Below are 17530 nucleotides of genomic sequence, written 5' to 3' on the forward strand. Positions count from 1 at the left end.
TACCACTTCAGACCAGAGATGGTTCTGAATGCCCACATGCCCAGAAAAAACAGGAAGTGACATACAGAGATTACCTAATTGGGCTGCCTTCTTTGGGTATAATTCGGAGACGTTCTGCCTGGAATTGGCTGAGGCGTGTTCCTACCTGAAGTTACAACTCGGTTCCAAGTCCAGCTGGGTGGCTGCACGTCACCGTATTAGGAGGCTGCCCTAAACCAAGTGTTGACACCGAGGACAATGACTGGCTTAGGCCAACTTCAATACAAAGGCCAGCATTTTCACGCTAAAGTTACAGATTATCAACAGTGAAACACTAGACGAAGGAGAGCAGTAGTGTAGGTGAGCCCTAGCTTTATCACACTAGGAGACTGAGCTATTAGGCTGCTTTTGGACACATGTAACCAAGACCCCTGACCTGAGTGACTTAAACATTGATTTTTATAAAGATGTTTTCTCTCATATAATGTTAATAAATACCAAGGGGGGGGGCTGGAACGTTGGCTGATTCAGTGGCCCGCTGGTGTCATAGGGACCACGTTTCTCGTCCGCTCTGCCCTGCCTCCCAGAAAGCTGCCGTGCTAGGCCCCCGGGTTAGCTGTCCAATTCCCAAACATCGCAACAGCTTCCTGCCGAGGAAGTGTGTCCCCCTGCCCGGCCTACACTTCCTGCAGTCCCTCAGCTGACTTCCTGTCCAGCTGTCTGCACCAGGATTTTGTCGCACAGCTTCCGCTACGCCAGCTGCTGGCAAAGCAGCCTCCTTGGGGCCACTCCTCTGCAAACAGCACTATGTGTCGGTAGGAATCTGAGACACAGGACACTGTCACTCTCATCGCCCCTTCACTGGAGTTTGCACACCGACACATCTATTAAAGAAAGCCGTCTGTTAGCCCTGAACTCCGCTCAGTCACATTCATAGAAACAAGACCACAATGACTGTCTGGTTCCCTCATTCAGTAATTCTCCCTTGAGATCTAAAAATAGGATTTCCTTTTTTTCTAGCTTAAGTATCAAACCAGGAACCTCAAAAGCTGCTAAGTGAATTTTTTTCCTTTGATTAAACAGCTTTCTATAATTCACAGATCCTAACACAAAAACCCCCTCTCTTTCCATCATCTATAGATTTCACGTAATATGTAGATGCTGCAGAGTCCAAAAGGATTCTGTGCCTCTTCTCAAAACTTCCTTGCTTTGCAGCCTGGCCAAGTGGGAACAACACACGCACCAGCACTTGCATCGCGGCTGGACCACTCACTAGTAGCTGTGTAGCCCTAGGGGTGTCTGCAGCCTTACCCATCAAACAGAGATGATGTGTTCAGACTTGAGGGTGTTTGTATGGACTAGAATGAACCTGCACGTCGAAGGCAGGGCAGAGATCAGTGATCATTCATTTGCTTTCCTCCTGCTGTAGCACACAGGAACATCTCTGGCTGTTGGCTTCCCACTTAGTATACTTTCGGTAGTAGCTCAACACTGCTGAAAAGCGAGTCAAATTAGGGGGCAAGGGAGCGGAATTGCATTCTCAATTGAAACATGAATACAGGAACAAGAGGAGAGATGAAAAGCGCCAGGATCAGGAGCAAAGGGAGACGATGTCAGTGGTGTAGACCAAGTTTTCTCAATCAAAGACTGCCAGCTGCTCCCACATTTCCCTGGGCTGCCTCCTACAGAGCTGCATTGAAGGGGATTTCGGCAGAATGGTCTCCTCCCAGAAGGAGACCAGGGCAACCCTATTTCTTTGCTGGAACGCTTTGAATTATAAAAAGAAATCAAATGATCAAAAAAGCAAGAGCTGATGGGTAAAATATCTTATAGGATTATAATTCAATGATAATTGAATTTCTCTAGCATGTCTCCCTCACGGAGAAGCTCAAAGAAGTTCAAATGTATCATCGCAATTGGTTAGGATACACATCAGTAGACATGGCGTATCGGGCCCTCCCTTCTTCACAGCCCACCAAGCCGGAAGACGGGAGCGTGTTCCTGCAGCTCGAGCATCTGTGGCTTTCTACACTGCACCACAAATGCTTTGGGCACAATTCAGAAGTGGGTTAATCCCATTCCTCTCGGGTGCTGTGTGGGTTCTGAGTGGAAGCAGCATCTTCTCAATCCCTTCTCTGAATGGCCTGGAGTCCTAACAGCTTCTTGCACAGAACTGCCACAACAAACCAGACTGAAGACTTCCTGTGATTTTTTTTTTTTTTTTTTTTTTTTTGCTAAGTTTTTATTCCCCAAGGATAGCCGGAAGTTTCTGAAAAAGCACGTGTGGATATGATTCTTCCCATATGGTATTCCAATTATAAAATGGTAATCCTCAGCAGCTTACAATGTATCAATGCAGTTTCTGATCCTGAACCTAAGAAAGTTCTTTACAAAATGCCCAGAGAAATGTATAACAAGGACCTGAAACAGGCACCTTGCCTTCCCCCTGCCTGTTTTTACAAGGCCAAGAAGGAATGAAGTCCGGTGTTGCGCAGGCCCCCACGGCAGAACGGCCAGCACGCCTTCTGAGGCAGGGTGGAAATGCACGGGCTAAGGAGCTGCAGTGTGGACCGGATGGGGATTATCATATCTGGCAGGTGGGACTGCCTGAACTCATGCCGCTGAGAGGCGTCTGCACCAGGCGGATTGGCATTGCTGAACTTTCACAGGGCACATTTAGGATTTTAGCATGCAGCCCGAGATGCAGCAGCCTGAGCCTTCTCCCGTGGAGATCCGGGGAACATGGAACAAGCCTTTATTAGTTCCAGAACATGCTAGGCATTACAGAATAAACATTTTCCCCAGGCACCACGGTGATCTATGCATCCCTATTTGCATGTACATTCTTCAGGAACCACTATGCGTAATCAGTTATTCAGGGCGTGCTGGACCCTCTGGTTTGTCTTACATGTCTTTTTTTCTTTTCTTTTTTGAATAAAGAGAGAGACAGAGAGGGAGGGAAAGTCAGAGGTCTTCCATTTGCTGGTTCACCCCCCCAAATGGCTACAATGGCCAGGGCAGGGCCAGACTGAAGTCAGGAGCCCGGGGCTCCCTCCGGGTCTCCCTCCGGGTCTCCCACATGGGTGCAGGGGCCTAAGGACTTGGCCCGTGCTCCTCTGCTCTTCTCCCGGGTGCACTAGCAAGGAGCTAGGTCAGAAGTGGAGCAGCCGGATCTTGAATTTGCACCCATATAAGATGCTGGCATCTCAGGTGGAAGCCCAACCTACAACTCCACAACACCAGTTTCCCTTACATTTCCTTTTTTTTTTTTTTTTTTTTTTGACAGGCAGAGTGGACAGTGAGAGAGAGAGACAGAGAGAAAGGTCTTCCTTTGCCGTTGGTTCACCCTCCAATGGCTGCCGCAGCCGGCGCGCTGCAGCCGGCGCACCGCGCTGATCCGATGGCAGGAGCCAGGAGCCAGGTGCTTTTCCTGGTCTCCCATGGGGTGCAGGGCCCAAGCACCTAGGCCATCCTCCACTGCACTCCCTGGCCACAGCAGAGAGCTGGCCTGGAAGAGGGGCAACCGGGACAGAATCCAGCGCCCCAACCGGGACTAGAACCCGGTGTGCCGGCGCCGCTAGGCGGAGGATTAGCCTAGTGAGCCGCGGCGCCGGCTACATTTCCTTTTTTTTTCTTTAATTCTTTGACAGGCAGAGTAGACAGTGAGAGAGAGAGAGACAGAGAGAAAGGTCTTCCTTTTTGCCGTTGGTTCACCCTCCAACGGCCGCTGCACTGCGGCCTGTGCACCGCGCTGATCCAAAGCCAGGAGCCAGGTGCTTCTCCTGGTCTCCCATGGGGTGCAGGGCCCAAGCACTTGGGCCATCCTCCACTGCACTCCCGGGCCACAGCAGAGAGCTGGCCTGGAAGAGGGGCAACCGGGACAGAATCTGGTGCCCCGACCAGGACTAGAACCCGGTGTGCCGGCGCCGCAAGGCGGAGGATTAGCCTACTGAGCCGTGGCGCCGGCCCACATTTCCTTTTAATTGTTGTGGGGGGCTGAGCTAAATTCTGTGGGTAAATTAATATTTTGGTGAAAAATCACTCATTATACATTAATTTTATTCTCTGTTGCTTCTTTCTGATCCCTCTTCTGTTTCCCAGTCTTCTCATTCGTGTCTCCATTGTACTTTTTCCCTTTGTCAGCCTTGCTGCCCCTACACTGCATCTTCCCAGATCATGTTGTGAGGCCAAGACCAAGTCGGACAGGTGCACCACAAGCTCCTCCCAGTCTGCATCTGTTACCACCTGCAGTAACTAGACAATCTTGGACAATTCCTGGGCTGTACCTTTGAAACAAAAGATTTCTAGGGCTCAACCATGTTGAGGTAAAAGTGCTAACAATTAAGATAAATGCACATCTTACCCAGCCATTTCAGAGCACCCAAAGTACCCATGTGAAGATACACATATCTGTGTCTACATAATAAATCAAAACCCACTCCTGGAAATACCGAGGTTTCTGCCTTCGTTTTCCATGTTGCCACAAAGATCCACCCATCTTAACATTGCTCTACTGTCCTGCTTCCTCCTGGTCTGAAAACAAAGCCTGATTGATTTTTAAAAAATGCAAGTGGATAAAAGAGCACTACATTAGGCCTTTAATCGTAGCCAGTTCAATAGCTAGGTAGCTGTGTAGATGAGTGGGTAGGTGGCGGATGGACAGATCAATAGGTAACTTAGATTTCCTCAGATAGGTATGGTGCATATTCATGTAGAAGAGATGAATTCCTCCCTGTAGAGATGTGTCTGTGTGTGTGATGTTTCAAGGATCAACCATGTAACCCAGAGTGCATGATGAAATTTCTGGAGTCCACAACACCCCAATATTTACGCAGAATCTGAGTTTATAGATGTGAATTTTTTCTGGCCAGACAGTCCATGATTTTACCAAATTTTCAAAAAGTGCTATGCAATTCTGAATCATTTAACTTTAGACCTCTATATTTGTTCTCATTCTTGGAATTCTGGAAAAAAAATTTGGAAGATCTGAACAGACCGCTGTACTAATGCTAAAGTGGTATCATCTTGCCAAGTCTCTCCACTGACCTCCATTGTAGTCCTCCATTCTGAACTGACTACAGATCCTGAGCTGTTTGTATGGTTTGCCTAGCTGCTCCCATGTGAATGAACAACCATGGGGAAATAGCTCAAAAAACAGTGTTTTTGCTGTATTGACAGATTTACATTCAAAAGGAGCTCACCATCTTTCAAAAAGCAAGTCCCATCTGTAACTCTGACAGGGGTTTCCACTTAGAAGGGAAGTCTTGGATCGTCTGATTCCTAAGTAATCTTTCATGACCCTTCTCTGGCCCTAGCACTTCTTCCTCTAAGTTTCCAGACTAGCAGGTTCAGTTCCCTTTGGGTTTAGTTCTCTGTAAAAACAGACTCAAGAGCTGCCACATCTGAACCGTAACTCTATTCCCCATGCCTTATTCTTAGCCTTCACATTATAGAGCTCGGTAACACTGGGGCTGGCATTGTGGCGCAGTGGGTTACGCCACTGCCCTTTGATGTGAGTGGCTCATCTCAGAGCGCTGGCTGAAGTATCAGCTACTCTGCTTCTGACATAGGAAATCTGTGTCAGAATGGAGTTCCTGGCTTCTGGCTTTGGCTTGGCCCAGCCCCAGGCATTGCAGCCATTTGTGGAGGGAAGCAGTGGATGGCAGACGTGTGTGTATGTGTGTGTGTGTCCCTCTGTGTTGCACTAATTTTCAAATAATCTTTTTGTAAAAAATTCCTAACACCTGTCTGGCTCTTCCATCTATTTTATCAACCTTTTAGATCCACTTAAACAAAGACTTGTTGATTCTTTCTTCCTCTGAATGGTTCTCATTTGATTTCTGTTTTAGCATTCCCAACATAACCACCTGTCATATCTGTAGCAAAGCAGTGATCCTTCAGCTGATGGTCATGCTCCCAGTGTTTTTCCCTTCAGCCACATCATTTGTGATGTGGTCACATTAACCATCTGGGAATACCACTTCATGTTTTGCCTAGTCCTTAGAGTGACTTTCTTATAAATACCCTATCCAGACCAGTCTCTTCAGACTTCAATAAAATTTTACCTAATAAATGTCCTTTTAAATAAAAATAAACAAAATTGACACACCATTGGCCCAACTAACCAAAAAAAGGAGGGAGAAGACCCAAATCAATAAAATGAGAGATGAAAAGGAAATGTAACAACAGACACCACAGAAATAAAAAGAATCATCAGAAATTACTACAAAGAGCTGTATGCCGACAACCCATGAAACCTAGCAGAAATGGATAGATTCCTGGACACATACAACCTACCTAAATTGAGCCATGACGACATAGAAAACCTAAATAGACCAATAACCAAGATGGAAATTCAATCAGTAATAAAGACCCTTCCAACAAAGAAAAGCCCAAGACCAGATGGCTTCACTGCTGAATTCTACCAGACATTGAAAGAACTAACTCCAATTCTTCTCAAGCTATTCAAAACAACTGAAAGAGAGAATCCACCCACACTCCTCCTATGAAGCCAGCATCACCTTCATTCCTAAACCTGAAAAAGATACAACAGAGAAAGAGACCTGCAGGCCAATTTCCCTGATGAACATAGACGCAGAAATCCTCGTCAAAATGCTAGCCAATCGAATGCAACAACACATCAGAAAGATCAGTCACCAGGACCAAGTGGGATTTATCCCTGGTATGCAGGGATGGTTCAATGTTCACAAAATCAATGTGATACATCATATTAACAAACTGTAGAACAAAAACCATATAATTATCTCAACAGGTGCAGAGAAAGCATTTGGTAAAATACAACATCCTTTCATGATGAAAACTTTAAGCAAATTGAGTATAGAAGGAGCATTCCTCAACACAATCAAGGCAATTTACGGCAAACCCATGGCCAGTGTCTTATTGAATGGGGAAAAGTTGGAAGCATACCCACTGAGATCCTGAACCAGACAAGGATGTCCACCTTCACCATGGCTATTCAATATAGCCAGGAAGTTTTAGCCAGAGCCATTAGGCAAGAAAAAAAAAATCAAAGAGACACAATTGGGAAGGAGGAAGTCAAACTATCCCATTTTGCAGATGACATGAGTCTATATATAGGGGATCCAAAGACTCCACTAAAAGACTATTGGAACTCATAAAAAAGTTTGATAAAGTGGCAGGATATAAAAGCAACACACAAAAATCAATAGCCTTTGTATATACAGACAATGTGATGGCCAAGAAAGAACTTCTACAATCAATCCCATTCACAATAGCTACAAAAAATATCAAATGCCTTGGAATAAATTTAACCAATCAAAGATCTATACAATTAGAATTACAAAATGTTAAAGAAATTAGAAGAAGACACAAAAAATGGAAAAATCTTCCATGTTCATGGCTTGGAAGAATCAATATCATTAAAATGTCCATACTACTGAAAGCAATTTACAGATTCAGTGCAATACCAATCAAAATACCAAGGACACTCTTCTCAGATATAGAAAAAATGAAGATAAAATTCATATGGTGGCACAGGAGATCCAGAATAACTTAAGCAATCTGATACAACAAAAAGAAAGCCGGAGGCATCACAATACCAGATTTCAAGACGTACTACAGGACAGTTATAATCAAAACAGCCTGGTACTGGTACAGAAACAGATGGATAGACCAACAGAACAGAACAGAAATGCCAGAAATCAATCCAAGCATCTACAACTAACTTATATTTGAAAAAGGAGCTAAAACCAATCCCTGGAGCAAGGACCGTCTCTTCTACAAATGGTGCTGGGAAAACTGGATCTCCACATGCTGACAATATGAAGTAGGACCTCTGCCTTACACCTAACACAAAAATCCACTCAAAATGGATCAAGGGCCTAAATCTATAATCTGATACCATCAAATTATTAGAGCACATTGGGGAAACCCTGCAAGACATGGGCACGGGCAACGAGTTCTTGAAAAAGACCCCAGAGGCACAGGCAATAAAAACCAAAAAAGACAAATGGGATTTTATCAAATTGAGAAGCTTCTGCACTACCAAAGAAATTCTCAAAGTGAAGAGGAATGAGAGAAATTATTTGCAAACTATGCAACTGATAAAGGATTAATAATCAGAATATATAAAGAGCTCGAGAAACTGAACAACAACAAAACAAGCCAGCTAAGAAATGGACAAAGGACTTAAACAGGCATTTTTCAAAAGAGGAAATCCAAATAGCCAACAGACCAACATGAGAAAAGGCTCAGGATCACTAGCCATCAGGGAAATGCAAATCAAAAGCACAATGAGATCTCACATCACTACCCACCCCCCCATCAGAATGGCTTTCATACAGCAAATCAACAAACAACAAATGCTGGTGAAGATGAGAGAAAAGGTACCCTAGTCCACTGTTGGTGCCACTGTGGTAGACAGTATGGAGACGCCTCAGAAATCTGAATATAGACCTACCATATGACGCAGCCATCCCACTCCTGGGAATTTACCCAATGGAAATGAAATCAGCACTTTAAGAGTTATCCATACCTCCTTGTTTATTGCAGCTTAATTCACAATACCTAAGATGTAGAATCAACCCATATTTCTTTCAACTGAAGACTCTATAAAGAAAATATGGGATATGAACACCATGGAATACTACACAGTGTAAAAAAAAAAAACAAAACCCAGAAATCCTGTCATTTGCAACAAATTGGATGAAGCTGGGAAACATCATACTTAGTGAAATAAGCCAGTCCCAAAAGGACAAATATCATATGTTCTCCTTGATCTGTGGTAACTAATAGAGCACCTAAAAGGTAACCTATAAAAGTGAAACTGACACTTTGAGATGTGATGACTTTGAACAGCCTTTGTCTTGACTGTTGAGGAACAGGGTTTTTTTTTTTTTTTTTCATTCTATTTGTTGTACTCTTAGTATAGAGTTAATCTTATGTGTATAAAGTTAACTGAAAGTAGATCTTAGTAAAAAAAAGTTTCTAAAATTGTATTTATGAAATGCATGAAGTTCGTATACCTTAAATAGAAGGTTTCTAGGGAAAAAAAAATGAATTCCCTTTCTTAACTGGCCAGCTTCTTCTCTCATTATTTATTCTAGATCTTGTTTCCCCTGACAAGTGACTGATAGTCCTACCTCCATGCCTCTGTTCTGGCTCTTGTCCTCTTCTAACTCCTAAACTTCTCACCCTTCAAATGCATTGCTCTTCTACCTTTTTTCTGACATGTTGATCATTCTGGTTGACCCTCATTTTTCTGTTCTCTAAAGTCACTGGCATATTATTCATATACCGCATAATGCAAGCCTATGATATATAACAGATATTTAGTACAAATTTGATAATTTTAAGATAGTCTTCCAACCAATGGAACCCAAGAGTAATAAAGATGTCTTGAGCAAAGCAGATAATGATAATGGTAATTACTGCACAAAATTTTACTACTGTGCAGCTAATCACGAGGTCACTGAAGCCCAATTAACAATATGTGTACTACTCATATCTGTGGATGTCATCAAAGAGGAAGACACAAGCACATTTAAGGCTGATGGCTCTCAGGTGTTGCCAGTCACTTGTGGAGACCACAAATGATGCTATTACTGATCAGCTTATATGGTATAGGTGCTTGGGTCTTCCCTTGACTGGTGGGGTGAATATGTAATAAGCCTGCTCCTTGGCTAACCTGTGCAATGTGATCAGCTGGTGAGCACCTTTATCCTCTGATAAAACAAAGCTACGCATTTGCCTTCCCCTCCTCAAGCCACCTGTCCCTCCGATTATGGCATCAGATGTTTATGGCTGGTTCCATTCCAGTTGATCCTAAATAAGGGAGAATTTTACCATTGTAATTGCTCTTCCCACAGGGTAACATAAACTGCTTTAGTCAGCAAAATGTCATCTTTGCCTTGCTACATACTGAATTGCTGACTGTCTCTTCTTGAGACCCAACAGTCATTTCCTCGCCTCCTTAATTTATGCATGAAGCCAAAAGAAAAATCACTTAGGATTCTTAATCAAATGGCATAAGGTTTAGATAATTTTTTACTATGTGCAGTAAAAATGCAAATGTGTGTGGCTTATTTGCAAATGCAGACATTAATAACTGATATTTAAACAGACTGGACTAGCAATTTTACTGATATATATAAGAGATTTTTCCAATAATTTGCACACTCAAAATCAATTTGAATACAACATGTAAATTGAATTTAATTTTTTGATATAAAATTGTAGTTATCAGCTTGAACCATTAAATTTACTATTTAATATATGCTTTCCAGCTCACTTGGCTAGAATTTCATTGCGCCTTATCTATATAAATTTAATTAGGCTTGATATCATCAGTATATTATAGAACTAATTAAAGATTTAGATAAGTGCTGAGGGTGCTTATTGAAAACTCCATAAAGTTCTATTTGGAAAATGAGATATTCTTCCTTCAGTTCATTGTGAGAGAACGAAACAGCAAGAAGTGTTTCTTGCAGCACTTCTGAAAAATTACTTAACTGGATTTAATGGACTTATTCTGTTCTTTGAAGAGCTTTTTAATTACTCAGTATCTTTGTGTACTCCAACAACGGTTACAATCTTTATTTAAAGCCTTTAAAATACTCATTTTCCCCTTCTCCCCCGGGCTTGCTGTCTATGTAATGGTGGGTGTGCACACGCACGCGCGCGCACACACACACACGTGGACAGAACAGATTTGTGGACCCTGATTGAAATCATGGAATATGCAGCAGTATTTTTGAGAAGTCTATCAGTCCTCGCAGGTAGAATAACCATTAAGAACAATCAGCTTGCTATAAACACAGTAGGAAAAGAAAAAAGATAAGCAATGCCGGCCCAAGAGTGTACCTGGGCAGTACCAAAGAGCCTACTCAGAGACCTGGTGATTTTGAGTAAATCATTTTGTAGAAACCACTTTTGAAGCCCCTTGTATCTGTGTCTCTGCTATAGCATATAAAGCAGATTAGTTTAAAAGACTCTGATTTCAACTAAGTGCTTTGTGTCTTCATTACAAAGCACAATAAAGCTTTTTATTACAATGAAGCTGCTATTACATTCAATTGAATCGAGGCTGAAATAAAGCTGCATCAATTGCATTTCCCCACGTGCTCCATGCGCTTGTCAAAAGCACTTTTGGGGGCAGGGCAGGGTGCAGGCCGAGCGACACAATGCACACTGGGGGAAAAAAAAAAAAAGACAAGACAAATGACAAATGCAGATCACCTGGCTTTTAGTACAGAGTCGCTGAGGAAGCCAGCGAACCAGATAAATTGTCGTGAGTCCCTGAGTCTAATAGAAAGGTGGCGGGCTTGCACGCAGGAGATGCGGATTTCTGTCCCACCCTGCCGCTGATGAGCTGTGGGACCTGGGGCCTAATCTCTCCAGCCTTAATTGCATTTTCTGGGACATAGAAATACTAGTACTACTGTTGCCCCTTCCCTCCGCTCCCGTCTCGGGACTCATGGCACCGGTCACAGCGGTTTTTAGATGTGGCCTATATCCTAATCTAACCCATGGACTTTCCTAGCTAGGGAACCCAAGATCAAATAGGCAACCGGTCAGCCAGGGACGGGGCAAGGACCAGAACAGTGAGCACTTCGTCAGTGCCCTGCCACGGTGGAATGCAGAGGCAGGCGTGTTCTGAATGCCATCCTGGCTACTCTTGGTTGGTGTGTTTTGTCCCCAAGCGACTGTTATTGAAACCTGTCACTGCAGTTCTTCCCCAGTGGTCTGTAAACATTCACACCTGCTAGGCTAAGGCAACATTCGTAGAAACATTTGGGACATTCAGGGGCCTCTGGGCATGGCTGCTCCATCCTGGCCCATCCGCGAGTTAGACCTCGGCTCCTTGGAGTGCTGGCTGTGAAGTCGGAGCACCTGCTGAGAAGGGTTGGTAGGGAAAGGAGGCAGATAACCTCAAGTATGCACCCTGCCCCTGGATGAGGCCTGGTGGAGTAGAGGACTTGTAGGGGCCCAACCAAAGTTGGTCACCACCATCCTCCCTCTCCCGCGTCTCCCCTGACAGGTGGCACAGGGAGCAGCCTTTCCTCTGAGCCATAGGCCAACAGTCAGTAGGCCACATCCTGCTCACCGACGTGCCCCCTGGAGTGTGGGCCAAGCACCTGTGCAAGTTCACTGGCCTCATGAGAGCCCCGGAAATTAAGAGGCTAATTCTGAAGATAGCAAGCGTGGAGAGAATGGAGTTAAGTCCTTCTGCTCAGTCCTACGCACCCCTCTGTTGGCCGCATTTGTAAGAAACTAGGGTCAGGCTGCCCTTTGAATAACTTCTACTTTTCCTACCAGGAATCTGCACACATTTCCTTTAAAACCTGGATCTGCTGAGATCACAGGTCCTCCTGTCCAGTCCCTTCCTCTTTAGCACAGCCTCACCTCAACCATGTAGGCATTCACGACCGTGAATCAAGATTGGAAGGCCAGCTGTGTCCAAGTGTGGACCACGGCAAGGCGTCTGGTCCTGTTTCACTTTCACAAGGTAGCACAGCCGTCACACACTGAGCAATCATCCACACCTCAACTTCTAAGATCCCAATCCAAAATACTCCTTACTGCAGGTTCCTACCCGCAGAGCTTTCCATAGTTTCCACAGTGCTGTCACAAATATGCTCCTATGGGGTCTCCTGATGAGTAAACATCTTAATTTCTCCAGCTCGATTCTGACTCCTAACTGCCTTTTCATGACCCAGCTCAGCACTGTCCTGAGAAAGAAGTGGGGGAAGTAGGGTAGACAGTGTATCATTTCAGAATGCAATCCTGGGGAAAAAATGCATTCCTGGTGCTGTCCATCAGCCAGGTGACTTGAGGCAGTTATTACGTCTTTGTGAGCCTCAGCTTGTGTGGACTGAATCAGGCATATTTGGGAAGCACCTGGCATGTGATAAATGTCCAGTGTAACAGTTCCCTTTCATTAATGTCCTTCTCTTTGACTCAATTATATTTCTATTACTCTATAATTACACATATAGATTTTTTCCCAATTCTAGCCTATGTTTCTGGTAATGGTTATTCATCACTAGTTGTAACAATTTTTTTTGAGAATACTAATATAGTGAGTTCAAAGGCATTTAATGCAAAAATGCTGGGGGTCACTTAGCCTACTAAAATATGGAGGCCTTAGAAAGGGTTTAGCACATTTCAGGGGCACTTAGTGAAAATGTCAGCTGGCGAAGTGCTCCCCTATCTGTGATCTTATGCAATCTTTCTGCAATTGTTGCAGGAGGACGCCGAACTGCACTAAACGTTCTGATGAGCAGATCCATCTTCCGTAAGAGTATTGGCTGTAGACAAATGCCTTTTGTACAGTTAAGGAGTCAGGGTTCTAGTTCATAAAATTTGCATTTTTATAACAGCTTTATTGAGATATAATTACACACCATAAACAGTAACCCTTTTAAAGTGTGCAATTCATTGGTTTTTAGTATAGTCACAGGGACGCAGCCATCACCACCAGCTAATTTTAGAACATTTTCATTGCCCCCCAAAGAAACCCTGTGTGCATTAGCAATCACGACCCATTCTCCCTCAAACTCCACCCCTGGCAACCACTAATCTCCTTGCTGTCTCTGTGGATTTGCCTCTTCTGGCTGTTATCATATAAATGGAATCATACAATATGTGGTCTTTTGTGACTAGCTTCTTTCAGTTAGCATAATGCATCCGGGGTTCATAATACCGATATCTGTCTCCATATTAGGCTATGAAACTGAATTAAAAATATAGGTGCAGGTTCCCATCCCAATACCCGGCCTATTGCCTGCTCTTTTTCTCCTTATTTTGGGGGTGGGAGGGAGTGCTGGGGGATGGGATGGGATGGGGAAGAAAGGGCAGAAGAAGGTGATGTGGTTTTCTTGAATACAGTAGACGGCACAAGTCCTTGTACACAGCTTGGTTACTAGTACAAAATGCATGTGCCCTTTTACTTCATTCACATGCAAACAGCAACACAACAGTAACAGCACCCCTGTGCCCTGCTCCTATTCATCCCCACCCCTACCACCACCATAGGCATTTACTCTGAGTGTTTCCTTGTACATCTACAGGCAATGCATGGTCTCCCAACCTGGGGCTGCCTCATTCTGAACAAATCTCCACTCATCTCACACACACACACACACACACCCCTGTTAAGGTTGATTCCAGGGGAGACAGGGCAGCACAGCCCCTGCACAGCCCCTGGCTGCCTGCATCCTTCTCACCAGGCCCCTGCCAGTCTCTGATTCCCGACGGCCGTCCATGGCGTTCCTTCTAGATACTGGTGCTCTCCAGGCACAGGTCAGTTGGGAGGGCAGGAGGGTGTGAGCATCAACCTCCGTGATGTCCACCACGTGGCCAGTGTACCAGGGAGAACTGAGCTGTGTGGCAGAGGCCTGCCCTGGCTCCCTTCCTCTGCTCAAAGGGGCCTTCCCCTCTGAAACCCCCTCCTCAGACATCATCTTTTCTTCAGGAAATTAAGGTTCCAGTTTAAATTCACTTCATGGGTATTGAAAAACTGTAGTTTTTGTGTGGTCCAGAGCTATAGGTTAACATTAGCATTTAAATAGAGGCATTAAACTTCTGAAAGACCTTCCTCTCCTAACCTTGCCCTTTTTGCTAGGTTGTTTTCTTCAATCAAGATATTTGTTCTTTTCAAAGGAAGAATGCAAATGCCATATGTTTTTCCCATCAAAGGCCTTTCTGTCTATGTGCGGACTGGGGAAAGCAGCACTGTTGAGCCGTCTTGGTCTTAGCTTAGTTTTACATGGAAGGACCCATTTAAAAAAATTTTCTGTTCTTTCCCTGGATGCCTAATTTTCTCTGCTCTCAGAACGTATTTTCCTATTCTATCTGCCCAGACTCAAATTCTGATTCTGAACTAAGCATCTGAGGTGGGCATTTGGTACAGCAAATCAGATGCCCCTGGAGTCCCAGCTCCACTTGGGATTCTCGCTGCCTGCTGTTGTGGGCAAGGCTGGCCTGAAACTCCTATTTCAGGCACTTGCCTTTCTCTTAGAGAAGGATTCTAAGTCCAGGCCCAAACATGACGTGCAGCATGATAAGGTTTATTGAGAAAGTGTGAGGAATACCCAGGAACAGGAGGCCTTTATCAAGGAAGAGTGGACCAGGAAGGAGAGAGGCGAACCTCATACCAATCTTTCCCTGGGTCCACCAGGGGAGAAAAAGAGCGAGCAAAGAGAGCCCCCTCTCCTTTCCCAGGCAGCTTAATCGCTTCCAAAAGGGGAGTGGTTACATATTCTGATTGACGGGTGGGTTGATACAGGTGGGATTACATGGGGCCCCCGGAGGTGTGCTATCTCCTTGACTTTTCCCACATCACTGCTAGTGTGCACCCTGGGAGGCAGTAGGGGATGGTTCAAGTAACTGGGTCCCTGCTACCCATGTGGGAGACCCGGATGCAGTTCTAGGCGCCACGCTTTGGCCTGGCCCAGCCCTGGCTGTTGAAGGCATTTGGGGAGTGAACTGGTAGATGGAACATCTCTTTCAAATAAAATTTTTTACAAAGAATTTTAACTCGGAATCTGGTGTAAGTTCTTGCGGTACACTGATGACTCCTGGAGATACAGGTGCCCCTGTGTTAGCTCCCACAGGTTTAGCATAGCACTGCACCTTGAGCTCTGGAGTCACACAGACCAGGGTCTGATCCAGCATCGGCCACGCCAAGGCTTTGTGACCTTCTCCGACCTTGCATTTATCTCCCAAATTAAGGCTATCAGACTTTTCTTCTGTGGTTGTCAAGAGATTAAAGACCTTGATCATGCACCTGTGCATTTTATGGCCCCGCCCTCATGTGTGAACGAGACTCACTGAGGGGGAAGGAGAGAGGGTAGCTTTGATTCAGAGGTGTCCCTCGTGTTTCTCATGTTCCCCCCACGGCCTTCCCTTGCCCCCCCCCCCGGCCCCTGCCTCATGTCGGTGTAGCCATATGCATTTATGGTCCACGCAAGCACTGACCCAACAGAAGACATCAGAACAGGGTGTGGTCGTGTCCTTTTTGGAGGTGGCGGCACCTCCGCTCTTTGAGGTTGATTTTGTTCATCTCTGAGCCTGGGGACATGGGATTGTAGGGAAACCTTCCAGAAGATTCATAGGATCTGACTGAGGGGAAGCAGCCCAGGGCACAGCCGGGTTGTCCCACAGACTGAAGGCCCCCGGGCCCCACGGAGTCAGACTCTCCCCTGGAGAGGCCTTCTGCAGGCACAGCTGTCTGCATGTGGGGTCTCACCCTAAAATCATCCATCCTCAGATTTCTCCCCATCACCTACAGCCTGGGTTCCCAGATGCCCGGCGATGGTCAAACAAAAGCCAGACAACCTGCATTACAGGAAAATTAGAAAAAGAAGACAATGAGTTTGAGTTTTTCCCCCCAGAATAAAATATGTGGCCTTTTTGTCCTGAGATTAGTTCCTTATGTTACTAACTGAGATAAGATAAAGGGTTAACAGCTCCAGTCAGCCTCAGCCTCACCCTTTTCCACCCAGGAGACCCCAAAGTCCCCAGCCTGCCCTACAATGTGTGTGATGATCTGGCCCCAGCTTACCGGGCTACTCTCCTTCCACTCCTTGCCCTCTACACCCCTCTGATGCTGCACTAAGGAATAACCCAACTGTGGGGCCCTAAATGCCGTGTTCTTCCTACTTCCCACCCGCTTCGCTCTGCTCTGGGAGGACTGTCACCTCACTACCAGTGTGGCTCCCAGGACGCCCTCCGGGGCCCCTCTGATGCACCTACAGCCCTCTCTGTCTAACCCTGGAGCATCTCCCCGGGCTCCTATGACGGCCACCGTCACACTGCTCCCAGCACATGGCTGCCTCCGCACTAGGCAAAAGGAGCAAGGCCTGTGCTCCCCTCATTTCTGCATCCACAGGGTCTACTCTGTATCACCTGGTATGCAACTGAGGCCCAAATGTTTGCTTAGCGAGTAAACAAAAAAGGGATTTCGAAAGGCACCAAGGATGAAACTGGATCATAAGGCACACTCTTTGGCAGCAAGGAGCCTGCATGCTGGGTGAGGATAGCACATACATCTCATGGCGCGTCCATAGCTGAATGCCGTGCAGCCATTGAGAAGAATGTGGCAGGTGCATAGGGCTGAAAAGGAACCGTCTCCAGTATATGTTGTTCAGTAGGAAAAGTAAGATTTTTTTTAAAAAAAAGATTTACTTGTTGATTTGAAAGGGGGAGACAGAGGTCTTGAGGAATCTTCTGCTGCTTTCCAGGGAGCTGGATCAGAAGCAGAGCAGCTGGGACTCAAACTGGCAGTCTGAGAGGGGACGCTGGCAGTTTGTAGGCAGCGGTTTCACCCACTGCCACATGCCAGCCCCACCATCTATCTGTAATGGGTGTACGTGTATGTGCACACAGACACACACAAAAACCAAGAGGGAACCGTGCTAGGATGCATTTGGAAGGGTGCCCCAGAAACTAGTAACTAGGAAAGGAACAAGGTGGGGTACCCAGGGGCAAGGAAAAGGAGAGACTTTGCACTTTTTTGTGCCTTTTATTTTGCTTAACAAAAACTTACATTGTAACTATTATGCACTCA

The 17530-nt window shown here is 45.3% G+C and overlaps 1 protein-coding gene across 4 annotated transcripts in view; it reads left to right on the plus strand.

Moving 5' to 3' along the window:
• Nucleotides 1–17530, plus strand: part of EXOC4 (exocyst complex component 4) — an 867110-nt gene that overhangs the window by 832783 nt on the left and 16797 nt on the right. For 2 of the 4 annotated variants that reach the window (XM_089328633.1, XM_089328634.1), the window contains exon 18: nt 13208–13605. The exons of the other annotated variants lie outside the window; for them this stretch is intronic. In XM_089328633.1, coding sequence (XP_089184759.1) covers nt 13208–13259 — 52 coding nt within the window. In that variant the 3' untranslated portion in view covers nt 13260–13605. Of the gene's footprint in view, nt 1–13207; nt 13606–17530 lie in introns of those variants that run through there. 4 annotated transcript variants of the gene reach the window in all.

The sequence above is a fragment of the Oryctolagus cuniculus genome, chromosome 3 (assembly GCF_051225735.1).
Source record: "Oryctolagus cuniculus isolate XC-2025 breed Fujian yellow rabbit chromosome 3, ASM5122573v1, whole genome shotgun sequence".
NCBI lineage: Eukaryota > Metazoa > Chordata > Mammalia > Lagomorpha > Leporidae > Oryctolagus > Oryctolagus cuniculus.